The sequence below is a fragment of the Perognathus longimembris genome, chromosome 13 (assembly GCF_023159225.1).
Source record: "Perognathus longimembris pacificus isolate PPM17 chromosome 13, ASM2315922v1, whole genome shotgun sequence".
NCBI classification, from domain to species: domain Eukaryota; kingdom Metazoa; phylum Chordata; class Mammalia; order Rodentia; family Heteromyidae; genus Perognathus; species Perognathus longimembris.
Window position 1 is genome coordinate 47032232 of NC_063173.1, and position 20852 is coordinate 47053083.

The 20852-nt window shown below is 51.8% G+C and overlaps 1 protein-coding gene across 5 annotated transcripts in view; it reads left to right on the forward strand.

Annotated features, from left to right (window-relative positions):
* Positions 1-356: 356 nt before the first annotated feature.
* Prdm11 (PR/SET domain 11) overlaps positions 357-20852 on the forward strand; it is a 38018-nt gene continuing 17522 nt past the window's right edge. Inside the window, exons 1-5 of one of the 5 annotated variants that reach the window (XM_048359904.1) lie at positions 357-645; positions 2099-2223; positions 2531-2634; positions 3371-3630; positions 17151-17218. In XM_048359904.1, coding sequence (XP_048215861.1) covers positions 496-645; positions 2099-2223; positions 2531-2634; positions 3371-3630; positions 17151-17218 — 707 coding nt within the window. In that variant the 5' untranslated portion in view covers positions 357-495. Of the gene's footprint in view, positions 646-912; positions 1022-1267; positions 1496-2098; positions 2224-2530; positions 2635-3370; positions 3631-17150; positions 17219-20852 lie in introns of those variants that run through there. The other 4 variants (XM_048359907.1, XM_048359909.1, XM_048359906.1 and 1 more) reach the window with 4 other exon arrangements.

Genomic DNA, 20852 nt, shown 5'->3' on the forward strand with positions numbered 1-20852 from the left:
TGCCGCTTGAGCCACAGCACCGCTTCTGGCTGTTTTCTGTATATGTGGTGCTGGGGAATCGAACCTAGGGCCTCGTGTATCCGAGGCAGGCACTCCTGCCACTAGGCCATATCTCCAGCCCCGGGATGTTGGATTTTAATGTAGAAATTAATTGGGGAGGAGGGGGCACAAAGCACCCTCAATCCCAAGCACCTCTCCAGGGTGGCTCAGCTAAGTGGTGGGATTTGAGCCCAGACAGTGCCTCTCAGAGCAGGGCTGCCCACGGCAGGGTTTTTCTGGTTTCCTGGAAGTACTGTGTGTGAATATTGCCTGTGCAAGTGGTAGCCATGTCCTGGGACAGGGGGTGGCGCTCACAGGGCGCCCCGGTCCCTTGGTGCTGGACCTGTGGGACAAGCCCTGACCCCCACCCAGAGACTTCTTGAAGGGGTCTGGGTTGAGGAAGGCGTGCAGGGGAACCACATCTGAAACCTGAACTTGGATGTGAGGCTGTTCCCAATGACTCCCTCAGGAATGGTCGGCGTGACCTTGGGCAAGTCACTGGACAGCTTCTGGCCCCATGTTCTTGCCTTGGTGGCCCCTTCACGGGTGGCTAGGGATCATCCCTGCGGGCTAGGAGCTCGGCGCTTCGCGAGCGCGGAGCCCGGGGTGAGACGCTGCCGGGAGTCCCAGAGGGTTGGCGGTTGGGCGCCGCTGCGCCCCCCATCCTGCGTGGTGCAGGCGGCCAGGGCGCGGGCCGGGCTGGGCAAGGTGGCTGTGGGCTGCAAGGCCCGGGGCTTGTGCGGGCTGGGGGGTCTCCTGTACGCTCCGGCCGGATCGGGGCTGCGGGAACCGGGGTGGGGGTGGCTGGGGGCTGTGGAATGCTGCCCTCAGCCGCCGCCCCTCCCAGCACCCGCTCTCCGCGCTCCGCGAGCCCCTCCCGGCTGCCAGCCAACTGCGTGCTCCCGGGGCCGGCAAGAAGCCACATGCCCCCGCAAGGAATGCCGGGCTGCCGGGCGGGCGGGCCGTGCGCCCCGCCGGGAAGGTGGGTGAGGGTGCAGCCGTCCGGCCCCCCGCGCCGCCGCCGCCTCTTCGCACACTTTCCCCGCCTGCCTGAGCTAGGGGGGTCCCTGGGGGTCCTCGGGGAGCGGGGCCCCGCGGGCGCCCGGGGCTGGGGGCGGGGCGCCCGGCTGGCCAGCCCCAGTCCCCTCCGCGCGCCCCCGGGCCCGGAGGAGAGGGGGCCGGCCGTCCTGTTCCCCACACCCCTCCCTGCCGCCGGCGGCTTTGGGGCCCCGGTGGGGAGCAGGGGGCTGATTAGCCGAGGAGCAGGGGTGTGGCCAGCGGGGCCCCGGGTAGTGAGTCACACACGAACGCAGCTCGCCCAGTCCGGGGCCCAGCACAATCGCAGTCTGTCCGGGCTGAGCCCTGGCCTGACCCCCCTGAGAGTGTCCCCGGGCTGGGCATGAGGAGCGCGGGGCGCTGCGGTAGGGGCTGAAGCCCGGCTTGGGGCTGGAGGGCGGTAAGCTGGGGTACACTGCGGAGACTCCCCTGGAGACGGAGGGGCGCAGACGGGTGCGGAGCCGCGGCGTCCCCCACCCCCTGAGCTCCCCCAGCCCCGCCTGTACCTGTTCTGGGCTGGCCAAGAGGCCTGGCCGCGCTCCCTGGCAGTCCCTCAGTTGGGGCCTCTCCGCCAGCCACTGTGGCCCACTTTGTCTCTGCACCCCCAACCCCCCACTCTAGGCCCCAGTTGGACTTATCCCCTCCCTGCTCCCCCAGAGTTTCGTCCAGGCTCCTGGGGGTTCCTCATGTTCCTTGGCTCTTCACGTTGGAGTGCAGGCCTCGCTTCCCAGCCCTGCCCCCTGGCCTGAGCTGCACTGGTCCCTTGACCCCATGGGGCTGGTGGCTCCAGTATTCCTCAAGACCAGCCTGGGATAGAAATGTCATTTCCTCTTGGCGAGGCTACAGCTGTTTTTGTTGTCTGTGTTCTCCAGCGCTTCCTCTGGGGATGGCAGGGAGGGTAACTAGACTCCCAGGGACCCCTGCTTGCCCTCTCCACCACTCACCCTTCTTCTCTCTCTCTTTGATCCTTTTCCTGTGCTGGTCCCGCCTCCTGCGTCCCCAGGACAGAATGACCGAGAACATGAAGGAGTGCTTGGCCCACACCAAGGCGGCTGTAGGGGACATGGTGACGGTGGTGAAGACAGAGGTCTGCTCACCACTCCGGGACCAGGAGTATGGCCAGCCCTGGTGAGGCCCTCAGGCGGGGGACTGGTCAGTGGAAGGAGTGGGGGGGATGTTGCAGTTGGCTGGGCTGCATCTATTGGGATCCAGAGAAAAATTCCCATTCCCTGCCCATCTTGCTTAAGGGTAGCTCCTGGGGGCAGAGGTGAGCTCTGGCGGGCTCCCAGAAAACCAGAGCAGCAGCCCAGGGAGGCCTAGGCTTTGGTCTCAGAACTTTCCACCCTGGCCAGCTGGCCATATCTACCACCTCTCTCTCTACCGAGCCCTCACTGATGACTTCTTTGCTTTCTTTGCTGGCCCCTGTGGTGGCCAGCTCTAGGAGACCCGAACCCTCATCCATGGAAATTGAGCCCAAGAAACTGAAGGGAAAACGTGACCTCATCATGACCAAAAGCTTCCAACAAGTGGACTTCTGGTGTAAGTGGAGCTGGGGGCTCTAGGCGGCTCCTCCCCACACCCTGTGCTGTGCCCCTACAGCCAGAGGCACTCAGTCACCCATGGTCCACCAGACCAGGCCTAGGCCTCAGCAAACTCCCTGTGAGCCCGGAAAGTGGCTCTCATTGCTCTAGTTTCCCAAGTACAGACATGGGAGGACCCACACACATATGGTTGAAATTCAAACCCAGCCCATTGGTCCCCAAAGCCACACTAGCTTTTCTCCCCCTTTCAGACTTGAGTCAAAAGCCCTAGCCTAGCAGGGCACTGGTGGCGCATGCCTGTAATCCTAGCTACTCAGGAGGCTGAGATCTGAGGATCTCGGTTCAAAGCCAGCCCAGGCAGAAAAAATCTGTGAGACCCTTATCTCCAGTTAACTACCAGAAAACTGGAAGTAGCACTAGCCTTGGCACAAAAGCTCAGGAACAGAGCCCAGGCTGTGAGTTCAAGCCTCATGACTGAAATAAAAAAGGCCTTGGCCTTGGCAGGGAGGGTAATGGGTTATAATGACCGATGGCCCACCGGTCTCTAGCTAGCTGGCTGGGGTTAGAGCCAGGGCTGGGCCTCCAGAGGTGCATGTGGTATGCATTCCTGCTGCCCCAAGCAGTCCTGGGTATGGGCTTCCTTTTCAGCCCCTCAGCCTCCTCCATGGGGGGGAGGGGTCCTCCCTCCCACCCACCACAACTGAGGCTCCCTCTCTTTGCATTCATTCCTCCAGTCTGCGAGTCCTGCCAGGAGTACTTTGTGGATGAATGCCCGAACCATGGCCCCCCTGTGTTTGTGTCTGACACACCAGTGCCCGTGGGCATCCCAGACCGGGCAGCCCTCACCATCCCACAGGGTATGGAGGTGGTGAAGGACTCCAGCGGGGAGAGTGACGTGCGCTGCATAAATGAGGTCATCCCCAAGGGCCACATCTTTGGCCCCTACGAGGGCCAGCTCTCCACCCAGGACCGATCAGCTGGCTTCTCCTGGCTGGTGAGTGTGCCTTCCATGGGAGAGGTTTCTAAGGGATGAGGGGAGAAACCAGCAGGGGGCCCCATCCACTGGCCAGAGAGCTGCTTTTGCGTGCACTTCTGAACTATGGGTTGATAGGTCAGGTTGCTCACTTGCCCCCGCTGAGTGGCTGAGTCCCTGGGTATTTGAAGATCGTGCTTCAGGAGTCCAGATCAGTAGCAAGAAGATCAGTAAATTACCAGGCAAAACCAAGGGCCATTTTCTCACGTGTGTGTGTGTGTGTGTGTGTGTGTGTGTGTGTGTGTGTGTGTGTGTGTGTGTTTGGTGGCATTTACAAAGGATTCAGCCAACCCCTCTTCCCACACGGATGGCTTGGAGTTAGAGCTGTGGGGACAATATTCAATTTAAAAAGCAGATCTGTTAGGTAGTAGGCCAGGTGGAAGCGAGCACGCCTTTCATAGACAGATGGGATTCCTGTCCCTAGGGAATCACGGGAAGGCAGATATTAAACAGGTATGTACACCTGTAATCAAGTGACCATTGAGCACAAAGGGACATGTCAGTGCTCACAGCCGCCGAGAACTTGGGACCGAGAGCCCAAGTTCAAGAGTGTCATCCAACACCACCATTTCCTGTAATGCTAGGATTGTTTTTTGTTTTGTTTTGTTTTGTTTTGCAGCACTGAAGTTTGAACTTAAGACCTTGAGCTCACTAAGCAGGTGCTCTTGAGCTCAGGGACCACTTGAGCCATGCCTCTAGTCCACTATTTCCAATCTACATGCGATTAGGGACGAGCTCTTTTGTTCTCTGCATCTGTTTTGTGATATCCATAATTATAGCTGCTGGAGAAGATGAAGGGAGGAAACATGAAGTTCTTAGTGTGGTGCTGTTCACTCGCCATTATTGTTGTCGCCTTGACCAGGGATTGGGGAAGATTTTCTTTAGCCCAGGACTTAAAGGAGCTACAGCGGGTCTTGTAAGGATGGTCACATGTTCCCTGCCGGCAGAACTGATAAGATGTCATGGAGCAATAATGAGCTGGAGGGGCGAAGTGGCAAGAAATGGGAGGAGAAGGGAGAGGCCAGTGGGGTGCATTTCCCAGGCCACAGTAAGTCCTTCTTGCTGAAGGCTGGGGGAAGCCAGTGGAGGGGCCAAGCAGGTGTAGGTAGCTTGGAAAAGCAGGATCCTAGACAGGAGGCTGGGTGAGGGGTTCTTGAGAACAAAGATGGTGGCTTGAACTCAGGCCGAGGTGGTGAACAGACTTGGAAGAGGTTTCAGAGGGAGGATCGCTGAGGTCTGTGGATGGATGGCATGCAAAACACAAAGAAGAAGGTATTTTCCAAGGGAGGAAGGGCAAAGAGCCCCAGATAACTCTGAAGAGAGGCCACTGGGCAGTGATGGAAGCACATGGCACAGCAGGGAAAGGCCCTAGATGGCAGCAAGGTTATCTCTGTGCCATGTCCTGCTGGTGGGGAGGGAGGGGGTGGGGGGAGAGGGCAGGGGATGACAGAGTCCTGCCAGGCACACAGAAGTCTGACCTTCATGGAGCTTACCATATAGGATATGGGATTAGCCAAAGGATCTCTTCAGTGCCTATAACATGACAGCTCCGACAGGTGATGGCTAGTAAGGCCTGAGGTCAAAGAAGGCTTCCTGATAATGAGGTGTGGGGTTGCGGAAAGAGCATAAACACTGGGTAAGGGGCAGCAGAAGGGAGGAACAGCATGAGCAGAGGTCCTATGGCAGGGGAGCAAAGGCCCTGCCCCCACAGCATATCTGAGCCACTGGTAGCTTGAACCAGTAATCTTGTGATCATCAAGGCCAGGTAAACACAGTCACTGGGAAAGAGAAGGCTCACCATGTAGGGCTCAGTGAAGACTCTTATTCTTTGCTTGAAGAACAATGAGAGGCTTCCAGATTGTTAGAAGTGGGGGAGAGGTGACTGTCCCATTTATGTTTTGAAAAGCATCCTCCTGCCCCCTAACAGTCCTGGGGTTGAACTTAGGACCTTTTGCTTGCCAGGCCAGTGCTCTACCACACGAGCCATGCACCCAGCTCCACATTAATGCTTTGAAAGGGTGACTTTGGCTGCAGTATGGAGAACTGACCGAGGCAGAGGGTAGGCACCATGTAGGACATCCCCCCCACCAGGGTCATTGGTAGATGCCCTGCAGGAGAGTGATGGCACTGGGAACCTGGTTAGCAAGGAGGTGGCCAGAAAAACCACTTTCCAGAAGTGGGATTAGAGTGAAGAGCAAGGAGAGAGGCAAGAGTATGGAACAGGGCAGGAGGGGCAAAGAGTCAGGGGCTTGGTATTAGAAGTTGTCATCCTGCTGCAGAAATGCTTGGGTGTAGGGGAAGACACATTTACGTCACTTGCATGTCACTTCTGGAAGGTTCCCATGGAGCCTCTGGACATGTAACAGTGGAGGGACAACCAGAGCATTGGAGTGGCTCGAGATGGAGATGTGGGAGGCCAAGTCACATCCCCCATGTCCCAGTACCCAAGGAGGACCAGAAACAGGTTGTCTCCTATGGCAAAGTTTACAGATGGGCTTAGGTCAGACATCTTGAGATGCAGTGGCTGCTTTGGATGGTCTTTGTGGGTCTAGTGTAATTACAAGACTTTCTCTAGCAAGGCACAAGGACTCACGCCTATAATCCTAGCTACTCAGAAGGCTGAAATCTTGAAGATTGTGGTTTGAAGTCCACTTAAACAGGAATGCACACGAGACTTATTTCCCCAATTTATCATAAAAAAAAAATCCAGAAGTGGGGCTGGGAATAAGGCTTAACAGTAGAGTGCTTGCGTAGCATGCATGAAGCCCTGGATTCGATTCCTCAGCACCACATAAACAGAAAAGGCTGGAAGTGGCACTGTGGCTCAAGTGGTAGCATGCTAGCCCTGAGCAAAAAGAAGCCAGGGACAGTGCTCAGGCCCTGAGTCCATGCCCTAGGACTGGCAAAACTAAATAAATAAATCCAGAAGTGAAGCTATGGTTCAATTGGTGAAGCACCAGCCTTGAGCAAAAAAGATAAGGGACCATGGCCAGTCCCCAAGTTCAAGCCCCAGGACCAGCAAAACACACAAAAAAAAAAAAAAAAGAAAGAAAGAAAAAAAGAAAAAAAGAAAAGGAAAAAAAAAAAGAATCTAAGAGGGAGGTAGGAGGGCCAGAGTCAAGGCACAGAGAATGGCAGCACACTGCTTGAAGAGGACAGAGAAAGCTAGGATTGAATGGGGTACAGGAGGCTCTTGGCACCCCAGAGAAAAGGAGATAGGTTCTTCCCCAAAGTTGCCTTGATTTGGGGGAATTCTGACCTTCAGAACTGAGAAAGAATAAGATCTGTGTTGTTTCAAGCAGCTTTGTTGGTGGCAGTTTATCACAGCAGCAATAGTAAATGGAGACAGTAGGCTGACCAGTCAGTGGGAATAGGGGTCAGAGGGGGTCAGGGTGGGAGAGGCAGACACATCTGCTAAGATGTGCAGGGTGGTGGAGGACAGTGGCTGGTCCAGGGGGAGGCTTTGACCTCCTGAGATGAGGAGAACAGAAAGCCTGGAGAGAATAGACAATCAAAATGGCCCAAGAACGCAGGATGTGGGGGGTGGGGGTGATGTATTTTGCATGTATATGTTCACGTGTGCACATGTGTGTGCATACAATGTACATGTGTGTATGTGCATGCACGTGTGTGTGTGTATGTGTGTGTTGAGAGCAGGTGTTTGGGTCTCAGTTGGGGAAAAGCCAGCAGGAATCGCAGCTTCACCTGCTTAGGTGATGGATGATAGAGGAAGGGAAAGGGGGAGTTGAACCATGGCTCTGATTCCAGATCTGGAAACCCCACATCCTACATGAACTACATCCATTTGTCAAACCCTGTCCTGGAATTACCCCTGCTGCTATCTTTTCTTGACTTTTCCTTTGGCTTTGAGAGCCCTGGCTTGCATCCAGGAAAGCCCTTTCTGAGCACAGCCCCGGATAATTTCTGTGCACTGTGCTCGTGGAAGATGGCAGCATGGTCACACGGGTGTGGTGATGTTTATTGAGACCTTCCTCCTGTCTGGAGCCGAGCCGTGCTCCTCGGCAGCGTTGTCTTGTCCAATTCTGCAGCAGCACTAGGATGCATGCATTGTTCTGTCCATTGCACAAGAGGGAACGCTGAGGCCTGGGGACCTCAGTTGTGCACAAAGTTGAGCAGCTGAGCTGCTCTTCCGCCCTGTGTCATCAAGCTCCAGAATTCACCCTCATTCTGCCTCTTGGTCCTCTCCACCTCCCTCCTGACCTCTTCCCATCCTTTGCCCTTGGTTGCGTCTCTTCTGCTCCTCTGGCTCCACTCAGCCTCCCGCTCAGTTCACTGTGGTGCACAGTGAACATGAAGGCCTGGCTTTAGAGGGACTTTTTTTTTTTTTACCTTAGTGGCTCGCCTTCATGGCCTGCTCCCCCCACCCCAAGAGGAGTTTTGCACTCACTTCTGCCTGTTTAGAAAATAAATACCTCTTTCTCTCCTCCCTCGTCCCCCAATTTGGATTTATAAGCGCCACATCCATTGCCAAGGTCACCCAGGCTAGCTGCAGACTCTCAGACTGGGATGAGCTGCAGGCGGCGCTGGGTGCCAGGGGCTGTGGTGCAGCCATGTGCTAGAGTGAAGAGGCAAAGGAAAGGAGAATTGGTACAGGGCTTCTATTTACGTTTTTCATTCAGACCCTGTCTTCTTCCAGAACGGAGTTCAGGCATCCTATAGCAGGATACATAAAATATACCAGGATAGCATTTTTCTAACATACAGAGAGAGACAGAGACAGACGGGAGAGAGCCAGAGCCAGAGACAGACAGAAGGGAGAGGCGGGGGGCGGGGAGGGGAGATCCCAAATAGAGCCAGGAATGGGGCTAAAAAAATGCATGCCATAATGACTTTTGTAGAGGGATTTGAGCTAGGTAGGGTCGAATCTAGCAGCCCTTAGGAAAGGAAGCCTGGCCAGCTTCTGGTACTTTCCATCGTCAACATGAAAAGTACAGGGAGCTCACGGGCGGGGCAGTGATTCTGGACACTTGCTCTGGACAGGGGCCTCTGAAAGGAGTGTACTGCGTGCTGGGATTGCACAGGGGGCTTCGCCATCACACAGACCTCGTGCTGGGGAACAGCAGACAGGGCACAGTGGCTCGTTTACCACCTCAGCTGCCATCGGGAGATGGAAATCTCCTCTAAAACGTGAACATATGAAAGCTCACGGCATCACTCCAGGTCAGAGCCCAGGACACCCTGCGTGTCTGGGCTACACAGGATGTGTAAGCTGATGGCTCAGCACCACCAGGTGTGATGGAAGCAGGTTGGGTCTGCTGTGTTTGGAAAGCTCAGCGAAAGGAGGGGTAACAAGCCCTCCAGGAGGGAAAAAAGGGGCCTTGAGGCAGGTTAGGAGTACGTGTGCATGCGTGTATACAGAAGTGAATTTCACGCTTGCATGTTTCATTTCTACTAACTGGTGTATGTTGGTGCCAGGACTTGAACTCGGGCCCTCAAACCACCCCCTTTTTTTTTTGTCAGTCCTGGGCCTTAAACTCAGGGCCTGAGCACTGCCCTTGGCTTCTTTTTGCTCAAGGCTAGCACTCTGCCACTTGAGCCACAGCGCCACTTCTGGCCGTTTTCTATATATGTGGTGCTGGGGAATCAAACCCAGGGCTTCATGTATATGAGGCAAGCACTCGTTGCTACGCCATATTCCCAGCCCTCATACTCTTGCTTGGCTTTTTTTACCCGAGTTTGGTGCTCTACCACTTGAGTCACCTCTCCGCTTCTGTCCTTTTGCTCATTCATTTGGAGATAAGAGTCTCCTGGATTTGTTTGTTTAGGCTGGCTTCGATCCCTGACCCTCAGATCTCAGCCTCCTGAGTAAATAGCTAAGGATGGCAGACGTGAGACACTGGCACTTGGCAATATGGACACTTCTTGAAGAGTGCAGCCAGTCTCTTGTAGAATGTTCCATGGCTTCTACTTCTCTGATGGCTTCCTCCTGTCAGGGGTTGGTGGCAGTCTGCCTTGTCTTCTTCTTTACCCAGTGCATTGTAGACCATCCCTGGTGCTCTCTGGTGCATGCACCTTTTATAGCCATCTCTCTTTGGAGCTGTGATTTCTTTTAGTGGGGCGTGGTGTTAAGAAACCAAGATGCCTGGGCCCTGATTGAGCAGTTGGGGTGTTCTCTCACTTCTCCGCCTGAGCTTAGATGTGAGGGGTGAGTTGAAGCAAATGGCCTGCCATACCCAAAACTGAGGATACAGGGCATCACAGATCAAAGGGCCAGGGCCCCCCTGGAAGGTTAAGGAGGGGTGGTCATTGTTACATCAGAAGTACAGAGTGTGCTTAGAGGGAAAGTGAGAGATAATGCCAGGAAAAAAATTGCTGTTCTTGGGTTCTCAGATGCTATGCATCATAAATGAGGGTCAATGCAACCTCAGCATCTCTGGGCATGTGATGTATACCATGATCTGCTCATTATTAGTCTCAGAAGCACCAGCTGTAGCAGTGTGTAGATGTTTTGTGATTGGTGGTCATTGGTCATTGGGTTATGGAATCACAAACCAAATTAAAGCTTTCCTCCCTGAAGTATACCATGTTAGTGAACCCATTCTGGCAGGTGTAGAGTCTACTCTTCTCTAAATCTGTTAATATTGAAAGAAAAGTAGAACGTGAAGAATTCATCTGAGTGGTCCAGTGTTTCCAGCCTAGACCAGACACTGACCCAGCCTTCTCTCGACACCATGTAGCTCCTCAGTCTGTCATTCCCTCAGCTGTTGTGGAGTCTCAGTGCATTCCTTTCATTTCCACTCTGCTTAGAGATGGATACACAGAAGCTAGGTAAACAGAAGTTCTCTTAAAAACTTTGAACCAACTGGCTAAAAATCAGATTCTCTAATACAGAATGAATGGAACTACAAGGACCCCAACATGATTGTAATAAACAAAGTCATTTTGATGTGCTGGATCATGTAATAGTTATCACAAACAGCTGTTCTGTGGTGACCATAGAAGTGAATCCTGGACCCAGATGTGTTGGGCTTGGAATGCCTGATCTTCTGCATGCTATGAGATCTCTTTATTTCTTCATCATCTGTCTGGATGTGAAACGCTGGGAAATCTTTGTTGGCTATATATCACGTCGCACCAAGTGTCCTGGCCTTTCCTTGCCAGAGGCATTGTTTATATAAGTTCTCATCTATTGTTTTCTCACTGACTCATGAAAACCATGATAACTGATAATGTATACTCAAATACTGTGAGACCAGCTGCCCTCAGCATTTGGGGGGCAATAACAAGGATCTGGCTGGGTGCGGTAGCTCATACATGGAATCCCAGCTACTTAGGAGGTAGATATCAGGAAGATTTCAGTTTGAGGATAGCCTGGGGGTGGAAAGGTTAGCAAGACCTAATCTCAACTAAGAAGCTGGACATGGTGGTTCATGCCTTTGATACCAGCTATGTGAGAGGTCTAAATAGAAGTATCTTGATTTGACACCATCCTGGATAAAATGTGAATCCTTACTTGAAAAATACTTAAAGCAGTAAGTGAATGACTGGGAGCATGGCTCAAGTGGTAGAGCACACCTTTCCATTAAGGTTAAGGTTCTGAGTTCAAACCCTACTAACACACACACACACACACACACACACACACCCCTTATAGATCAGCAAGCTTTTTCTGGAAAGGGCCAGCCAATCATCACATGTTTTATGGACCATGCAGTGTTTTCACTATGGAGCTATGTTTTTGGAAGTCCAGTGCACACCGAAATATCTCAAGTCAAAACTGCCGGTCATCCACCTGATGCACTGAGCCGGAGCTCAGCAGTACAGCACTCTGCAGAGCTGGCCCTTCCCCCTCATGGCCCATGATCTTGAGGCTGACTGTGACCTGTGCGTCCATGTGTTCTTTAATGATTTACTCATTAGCCAAACATGGTCATATATGCCTGTAATCCCAGCTACCTGGGAGATGAAATTTGGGAGGATCTTGGTTTGAGGCTAGCCTGGGAAAAACAAATGAGAGACACTCCCATCTTAACCAATACCAACCAGCTGCAGTGGCAAAGACCTGTCACCCGAGCTACACAGATAACTTAAATAGGAGGACCACAGTCCAGAACAACCCAGGCATAAGTAAGACATACTATCTCAAAAATAACACAAACACTATGCAACTTGAGGGTAGGGGCAGGATTGGGAATGACTGGGGAGAATGATGGAAGGGGTGACATTGATCAAGATGCACTCTACTTGTGATCTGACTTACTCAGTTGAAAACCCTTTCTACAACTACTTGAGAAAACAAAAAGTTTGGGACATGGCTCAAGTGGTAGAGCACCTGCCTAGCAAAGGCATTGTGTTCCAAGTCACCATTTTCTCCCTAGAGCTCATCCCCAGGGCCTCCCTCCCAGTGAGATTTGCTCAAATAGTAAGTGAATGAATGAATGTTTGATTAGCGAAAATCTTGACTGGTGGGATGGCTAAGATGAGGAATTTCCCTCAGAAAACTTGAGGACATAGCCAGCTGCAGAGGCCTAATGCTTTACCACTTTGAGCCACAGCTCCACTTCCAGTTTCTTGGTGGTTCATTGGAGATGAGAGTCTCACAGACTCTCTCGCTGGGGCTGGCTTTGAACAGCGATCCTCAGGCCTCAGCCTCCTGAGTAGTTAGGATTACAGGCGTGAGCCACCAGCTCCTGGCAGCGGGCTGCTTTTTACCCCATGAAGACACCAAGGCTGGCCCTTGAAGCCACCCACCCAACACTACTGGGCTCCTAATGGCAAGGCTGCGATGCTAGGTGTTTTCCTTGGGCCCTGTGACATTCATGACAGCGACGCCCTAGGTACTCCCACCACTGGCTGACAGACTGGAGCTGCCTTTCCTTTCTCCATAGGGGAGTGGATATCTATCTGAAAATGCTTGGATAAGGGCAGGAGGGTCCCAGCCAACTGGGATGGGTGTCGTCTCAGGAGACCACGATGCAATAGGCACACAAGGCCTAAACAGCCCCATCCCCTCTTTCCCTCTCTAGAGATAGCCAGAGTATAGAGTTTGAAATGTACCCCCCGGCCTCAGCATGGCCATGCCAACATAGGCATGGCCATGTGTCCCTAAAGGTGCCAGGCTGCTGGCCTGCCTTGCGTGTCAGTGTCCCTCCAGGGCTGGCTCTGGCTCTTCATGCAGTCACAGAATGTGTGGGGTTGGGAGGAAATAGTGCTGGTTACGGTAGTTTCTGGTGTGTGGTATTCTCACGGCCTGGGCACAGCACATCCTGACGCTCTCCAGGCGAAGCGTGTGTTAAAGCAAGCTTTCTAGGGCTGTGGCAGATACCCGGTTTGGGCAGTGAGGGGATTGGCAGCCAGGGCTTTGCATAAAGCTGGCAGCTGCCATACTTTTCAGGTACATCCCGGCCCTCGTGACGGTAATAAAATACTTGAGATCATCACGTTTAGCAGAGGGGAAGACTCACTTTGGCTTACGGTTTGGGAGATTGCAGTCTGTGGGTAGTGGTCATGTTGCTTTTAGGCCTGTGGTGAGGCTGCATGTCAGAAGAACTTTGGTGGAGAGACAAAGCTCCTTCTCTCGTGCCTACTGGGAAATAAGGCAAGGGAAAGATATCCTTCAATGGCATGTCCCCAGTGACCTAGTCCCCCATTCCTCATCCCCAATCGCTAGGGCCCACCTTCCTTTTTTTTGCCAATCCTAGGGCTTAAACTCAGGGCCTGGGCTCTGTCCCTGAGCTTCTTTTACTCAAGGCTAGCACTCTACCACTTCAGCCACAGCCCCACTTCAGGCTTCTTCTGAGTGGTATATTGGAGATGAGAGTCTCATGGATTTTCCTGTTTGGGCTGGCTTCAAACTGTGATCCTTAGATCTCAACCTCCTGAGTAGCTAGGATTACAGTTGTGAGTCACAGTACCCGACTCCCACCTATTCTTTATTATTATTATTATTGGCGTTTGAACTCAAGGCCTGGACTTGTGCTCAGAGCAGGTGTTCTACTGCTTCAGTGAATATGTGATTCACTGGAATTGTAAATGTCTGTCTTTTTTTGTGTGTGTGTTGGTGGGTGGATCCTGAGACTTGAATTCAGGGCCTTGAGCTTTTGTGCCCAAGATTAGCGGTCTGCCACTTGAGCTACAGCTTTACTTCTGGCTTTTTGCTTAGAGATAAGAGGCTTATGAACTTTCCTGTTCAGGGTAGCTTCGAACTGTGATCCTCAGATCTCAGCCTCCTGAGTTGCTCTAGGGTTACAGGTGTGAGCCACTGGCATACAGTTTCTATCATTTTAAAAAATACAATCTGTTTAATAACTGCTTCCTAAAATTCTTAGAAATTTAACAATTGTCTCTTTTGTGTTGGGGGCAAGAGCTGAGGCTTGAACTTAAGGCTTTGTGCTTTCTCTCCGCTTTCTTGTTCATGGCTGATGAGCCACACCTCCAGTGGAACATTTTGCTGATTAGTTAGAGATGGAGTTGCACACACATTTCTGTCTTCTAAGCATAATCCTCTAGGTTTCAGTCTCCTGGGTGGCTGGGATTACAGGCATGAGTACAAGAGTCTGGAAGGATATGTGTGTGTCCTACCAGCTTCAGGATTGCAGTTTTCAATAGACAGAAGGGAAGGTAGGAGGAAGAGGGAGGGAAAGAGCAGGAACGAGGGGAAGGAGGGAAAGAGGGAGGGAGAAGGAGTTGGGAGGCATAGAAGGTCTTCACTTGGATTTTCTGAGATAAACATGAGTTTGCTTGGCTCTTCTGGTGAATACAGTGCTGCTGACTGCTTTATTCTCTATCATTTCCAAGTGCTTGGGATTGTTTGTATATTGTTATTAATTTTGTACTGGTGCGAGGCTTGAACTTGGGGCCTGGGCACTGCCCCTGAGCTTTTGTGCTCAAGGCTCCACCACTTGAGCCATAGCTCTACTTCTGGCTTTTTGGTGATTAATTTGAGATGAGTCTTGTGGACTCCTCCTGCCTGGGCTGGCTTCCAATCATGATCCTCAGATCTTAGCCTTCTGAGTACCTAGGATGACAGGTGTGAGCAGCCAGCCCTAGGCTTGTGCTTATTGTTTTTTGGGTTGTTTTTTTTTGTTGTTGTTGTTTTGTTTTGTTTTTAAGAAGAGAGGTCCTAGGTGTAGAACTGACAGAGCAAGGGGGTTGCAGCAAAGGGACGGGGCAGAAAACAGGGCAGGTGGGCAGGTAGGCATGGCTACTTTCTACTCCTTGGTAAAAAGTGTCTTTATTTCATTATCTTGACTAAATGGCAGGGTTCAGTTAGGCATGGAATTCTAGGCTGGTTTTTATTTTTTCTTGGCACTTTGAAAATGAAGGATATGACTGGTTTAGGATCACGAGCCACCAACCGCTGGTCTGACTTTAGTCTTCTATAGATAATCTGTCAGTGGCCAATTTGAGGACTCTCCCTTTGCTCATGGTTTCTCTCTGTCATTTTGCTCTGTGGCTTTTAAGCAGAGCAGAGATTTATTTTATAAAATTCTCTTCATGATGTGACAAGCACTTTGAAGCATATCTCTTGATTCTGGGAAATTTTCATGCTTTTGAAGGTAGTTTTTCAGTCATTTTCAAATGGTTAAGGGCAGAGAATGGCTTACAGAACTGGAAGGCTGTGGCCTCAATATAAATTTTATCATGAACACAATGGATAAGATTTTGAGCTACTGAGTGACATGGTCTGACTTACATTGATAAAACATTGCTCTGCTGCTTTGGGAGAACAGATGGGATGTTAAAAATGATGGATCAAAGCCAGGCACTGGTGGCTCATGCCTGTAATCTTAGCTACTCAGGAGGCTAAGATCTGAGGATCATGGTTCAAAGCCAGCCCAAGCAGGAAAGTCCTTTAAGACTCTTATTTCCAGTTAACCCAGAAAACCAAAAGTGGCGCTGGGGCTCACAGTGGTAGAGCACTAGCCCTGGGCAGAAAAGCTCAGGGATAGTGCCCAGGCTCTGAGTTCAAGCCCCAAGACCAAAAAGCAAAGAAAAGATTGGCAGGTCCCAGTTTGAAGCTAGCCTGCGCAGGAAAGTCATGAGACTCTTCTCTTGAATGAATGGCCTAGTCCTTAAGGAACCAACTGTGGTCTAGCTCATATGGGGTCAGGGACAGCACTGGAGCCCTGAGTTCAAGCCCCATGATTGCCCAAAAAAGAAATTTTTAGAGACAAGAAACATCCATTGAATTAAGGGGCCTTATTTTTAAAAAGGAAGCAAAGGAAGAAATGAAAGAATTAATTGGGAGACATTCTGGACTGGACATAGTCAAAGAGAAAAATATGAGAGTAGTTAAATAACATTAAGGATAAAAACAAGTTAGTCTGATACATATGGGAACACATGGGGGTAGGGCTTGTGTTTAATAGAAATTCTACCAGAAGAAAGTTGGAGAAAATGACTAAGAAACTATATTCATTAGAATATAGCACTAGAATTTCCCAGAATCAAGAAATATGTGTGCAAGTGCTTGTCCCATCATGAAGAGAATTTTATCAAATAAATCTCTGCTCTGCTTCAAAGCCACAGACAGAAATGACAGAAAATCATGAGCAAAGGAAGAGCCCTCAAAATGAACATTGACAAATTATCCATAAAAGACTAAAGTGAGACCAACAGTGGGTGGCTTGTGGACCTAGACCAGCCCTATCCTCAATTTTCAAACTGTCAAAAGAAAATTAAAAAGCCAGCCTAGAATTCTATGCCTGACTGAACCCTGCCATTTATTCAAGATGAGATAAAGACATTTTTTATTGAAGAGAAGTAGCTACACCCCCAAGTCCCAAGTATCTTAAATATGTAGAAGTTGGTGGCTTCTGTCTACTGGAGAGAGACTGGAGCAGGGTTCAGCATTTTTGTGGTTTTGTGGTTGCTTCTCTTGTGTTGGCGCTGGGCCTTCAATTCAGGTCCTTGCATTCTTACTTGGCTTTTCCACTCAAGGCTGGTACTCTACCTCTTGAGCCATACTTCTACTTCCAGTTTTTTGGGGTGTTTTTTGCTAGTTAATTAGAGAAAAAGAGCCTCATGGATTTGCCTGGGCTGACTCCAGACAGTGATCCTCAGACCTCAGCCTCCTAAACAGCACCTGGCTCCTGACTCAGATTTGTAGTGTGTGGAAAGTGGCACTCGTTGGCAATATTGCTGGGTATGTCATTAACCCTGAGGAGAGAGAGGTGGACGCATCTCTCTCTTCTCATTTCCCAGGAATTCACAAGGAATTCACCTTGAAGGGTTTTGTTTTATTTTGCTGATTTAGGGATTGAACCTGGGGCCTTATACTGTGAGGCCAGCGCTCTGATATTTGAGCTGTGCCCCCAGGGCTCTCAAAGGGTGTCTAGGAGAATGGGAGTGGGTGGAGGCTAGGTAGCAGGGATTCCTGACCCTTGTGGCCATGGAGACCCATAGGAAGAGGGAAGGGAGATGAGGCCCTGGTGGACTGGGCCCTGGGCCTTGGAGGAACCCAGAGAGGTGAGAGCTTCTAGAACCACCCATCCTAGGCTTATCTCTTTGTCTTCTAGATTGTGGACAAGAACAATCGCTACAAGTCCATAGATGGCTCCGATGACACCAAGGCCAACTGGATGAGGTAAGTCCTGCCCGCTGCCAGCTCTGGGAGCCTTGTGGGCCCCAGGAACAGGCCAGGGGACCATTCCCCCATACTGGGCCTGTAGGGTCTCCAGGACTGCTGTTTTTTCAGAGTCAAGCTTTGAGGTACCTTCCTGTGATCTGAGGCTTCCACTGAGAGCTCTAGAGATGGCTCTGTGGCCAAGCCAGTGGCGACAGAGGCTGCCCATCAGCCTCTGTCTCCCCCAGTACTCCAGGGGGTGAGGGGACCGTCCCCCTCTAGGCCTGTGGCCCCATTCCTCTGGGCAGACAACCTCCACTGCAGGTTCCCAGCAGTGGTGCTGAGACCCTCCCAGGGAAGGAGGGGCCCCTGGCTTCCTTTCTCCAAAGGACTCATGGTTGTGCTTGAGTTTTAAGAGTGGTGTCATCCTGGTCCTGTGTGTGGCAAAAGGTTTGTGCCCGGTGACTGCCCCAGGTCACCCCAAGTGGCCTACCTGAGTTGGGCCCCAGGATCAGAGCAGTGATCAGTGGCGAGAAAGAGAGCTCAGACCGGGCAGGTGGTGACTGGGTACTTGGATCTGGGCTGGGCAGAAAGGGAGGTCTTAGTGACTGGCCCCCGCTGAGCACTGTGGATCGGAGACTCTCTGGTATCTGTGGAGGTCCATGAGCTGTGGATAGCAGTAGACAAGGGTGGGGTTGCAGGGACTTCCTGAGAGTGAGGACACTGTGTTTCCCAGACAATGAGGAGAAGCAGGCAGAAGGTGGGCATCACAGGGAGGTCTCCATGGACAAAGTACCACTTGTGATCTGTCAGAGGATTCTGGTTAGCTGAGGTACACTTGGTTTTCTCAGAGCACTTAGGCCTCACAGCCACTAGCAAGGTACAGATTCAAGGGCCTCAGCAATGAAGGGACTTCTGCCTTACGGTGGGAGTCAAGCATACACTCGCTGCCTCCCACAGAGTCTGGCCAGCCATTTCCTGAAATCAGCTCCAAGAAGATGGGTTGACACTGCTTCTTGGCTGGTTCCTGTCCCCTGGGGCCAGGTCAGCTCCACCCATGCTATTCATGCCCAAGTGCTGACCACCTGCTTCTGAACAGATCCTGGATTGGTCCCTAGCCCTTCCCACTGCCCCCCTCCCCCTCAACTCAAGCTACCACCAATCTGAGCACAGTGGTTCACACCTGTAATCCTAACTACTTAGGAGGTGGAGATCAGGGAATCAGGGTTCCAGTCCAGCCTGGACATAAATATTGGCAAGAATCCATCTCAACCAATGGCGAAGCTCTGTAGTTACTGCCTGTTATCACAGCTATGAGAAGAAGCATAGAGAGGCGTATAGGAAGACCAGGCTAGCTCAGGCATTAAAGTAAGACTCTACCTCAGCAATAACCTCAAATACCAAAAGGGACTGGAGGTATAGCTCAAGAGAGAGTTCCTGCCCTGCTGCAAGCAAAAGGCCCTAAGTCAATCTCAGTACTGCCCTCTCTCACCCCCCAGAAAAGAAGAAATGGCTCTCTGTAACATGGTTATTGGTGGGATCGTGGTGAGTGTGCTTCAGGGTCTAGGAGTCTAGGAGGGCATCTTGGCACAGGCTTTCAAAGGGCTAGCGCATTATAAGCAAGGGGGCATGAGGTACTTAGACCAGCTGTCTATGGGCAGCACACAGCCCCAACTGGGCTCTTCCATCTCACCATGCCAGCCTGGTCTAGGCAAGCATGGGAGAAAGAGAGGCTTCTGCACTGTTGTTACCAAGATGTCAGGAGCCCAGTGAGCTAACCTGTTCCACATCTGCTCTGAGCTTTCACCTGGGGCCGAGGCTCTCCCAGGGGAGCTTCCACATTGGAATGACGGCCAGCACCCCAGAGCTTTTGGGCTGGGGAGGGTCTGAGGGCACTGGGACTTTGCAAGCTCTCCATAGGGATTTTCATGGCCCTGTAGTGGGCTTCATACCTCCATGATCAAATGATAGCCCAGAGTAGGGAAGGTCTTGTCTGAGTTCCTGCATACAGCAGCAGAACAATGACTGGAGCCCGTGGCTCTGGACTTGCAAGGCAGGGTTCTTTCTACTGGTGTTCAAGAGGCCCAGGTGAAGCTTGGCTCCCTGGCTTATGAGTGGTCAACTGATGGGCTGGGCTGGGTTCCCCCCACCCCCACCTCCTGTGCATGGTTTTGTCCTGCTCCAAGGTGGCACCCGGGTGGCCTGAGCTTGTGGTACCTCAGCTGGAGAAGTCTTGAGCAGGTGGGGCTTGGGCATGCATATGGCTTCTATTTGGACAGCTCCTTCCACTATTCAGACACTGTTAATTAGTTGCACAGTTGGGACCTAGGGTCTTGGAAATGATGGGACAAATCCATTTCTTTAAAAAGTAAGTGGTGGAGCAGGAAGAGGATGGCATTAGTTGACCCTCTGGCCATCCTGTGCTGGGCACTGTGATCATTTGCCCACCAGAGGTTGTTTTGTTTCCCCGTGGGCATTGGACAATCCTGAGATACTGTGAATGAGTACAGCTTTGTGCCTGGGTGCTACTGGTTTCCATGGGATGGAAGTGCTGAGGAGCAAGCAGTCTACTCTTAATGGAACCCCTCCCTACCCCTGTACCCAGAACTTCCAGCCCCAGTGCTCATAGTGGCATGATTGAGAGAGAAATGGGTGTCTGGTTCTCCTAGCAGCCCAAGGAGGTAGCTGTAGAATGTTTTTTGGTTTTTTTCTACAGAGATCCCTTGGTCTTCCAAGGAGACTCGACCTCTAGCCTCAGGTGTGTCTTGAGTGCAAGTCCCCTGAGTCTGCCTTTGTCTTGAGCTGGGTGTCCAAATCCCTGCCTTTCCTCTCCCTGACTTCTGGGCCCCCATCATTTGCGTGGTGGTGTGGGTAGAGAGGTGAGGCTGGAGGGTCTTAATGGCACTAGCCCCTGACTTGTAGTTTTAGAAGCCATCAGAGGAGGAAATCCTGCTCCGTTTTCCTCCATACCCTGGAAGTCTGTCCAAGGGGACCTTGTAAGTGTAATGTAAAGGCTGGATAGAACCACAGTGTTGGGAAATGGGGTCCTGGAGGCAGAGAGGATGCTCGGTTAGATGGAAGAGCATCACTGAGCCCCTTGCTCAGGCCCTCTGCTCTGTCTGTGGAGATGGAAGCCACGGCCACATCTGGCATCCATCAAGGTGGCACGAAGGATGCCCTTGTGCTCCTGCTATCCTCCCAGTAAGCCACGGTACCCATGTGGAAAGCAGTGCCCGTGGTGGCCCTGAGAGAGGGAAGCCTGCCTACCAACACTTGAGGGATGTGGGGAAAAGGAAGTGAGCCTCACAAGTGACAAATAAGCATTCTGTGATCACATCCCCATGATGGGCACCACCAGCCGATGCCACAGGCTACTGCAGCCCACTGCGGGGAGTCTTCCTGTCCACGTAGTTTCCTCCAAGCCATCCAGCCAGCCGTGTCTCTGTGTAAGTGCCGCGTTATCTCCTTTCTAGGGCATTCTATGCATTTGACTTTGCCTCCTTAGAACAAGCAAGGAGAGGTTGGTGTGCTTGTTCTGTTCTGAGTGGGGAGAGCAGGGCAGGGATGGTTAATTGAACTTGAACTGCCCTGATGCTCACCAGTGGTGAGAGGTAAGGCAGGTCCTACCCTGTAGGCAATGGGCTGAGGCCAGCGC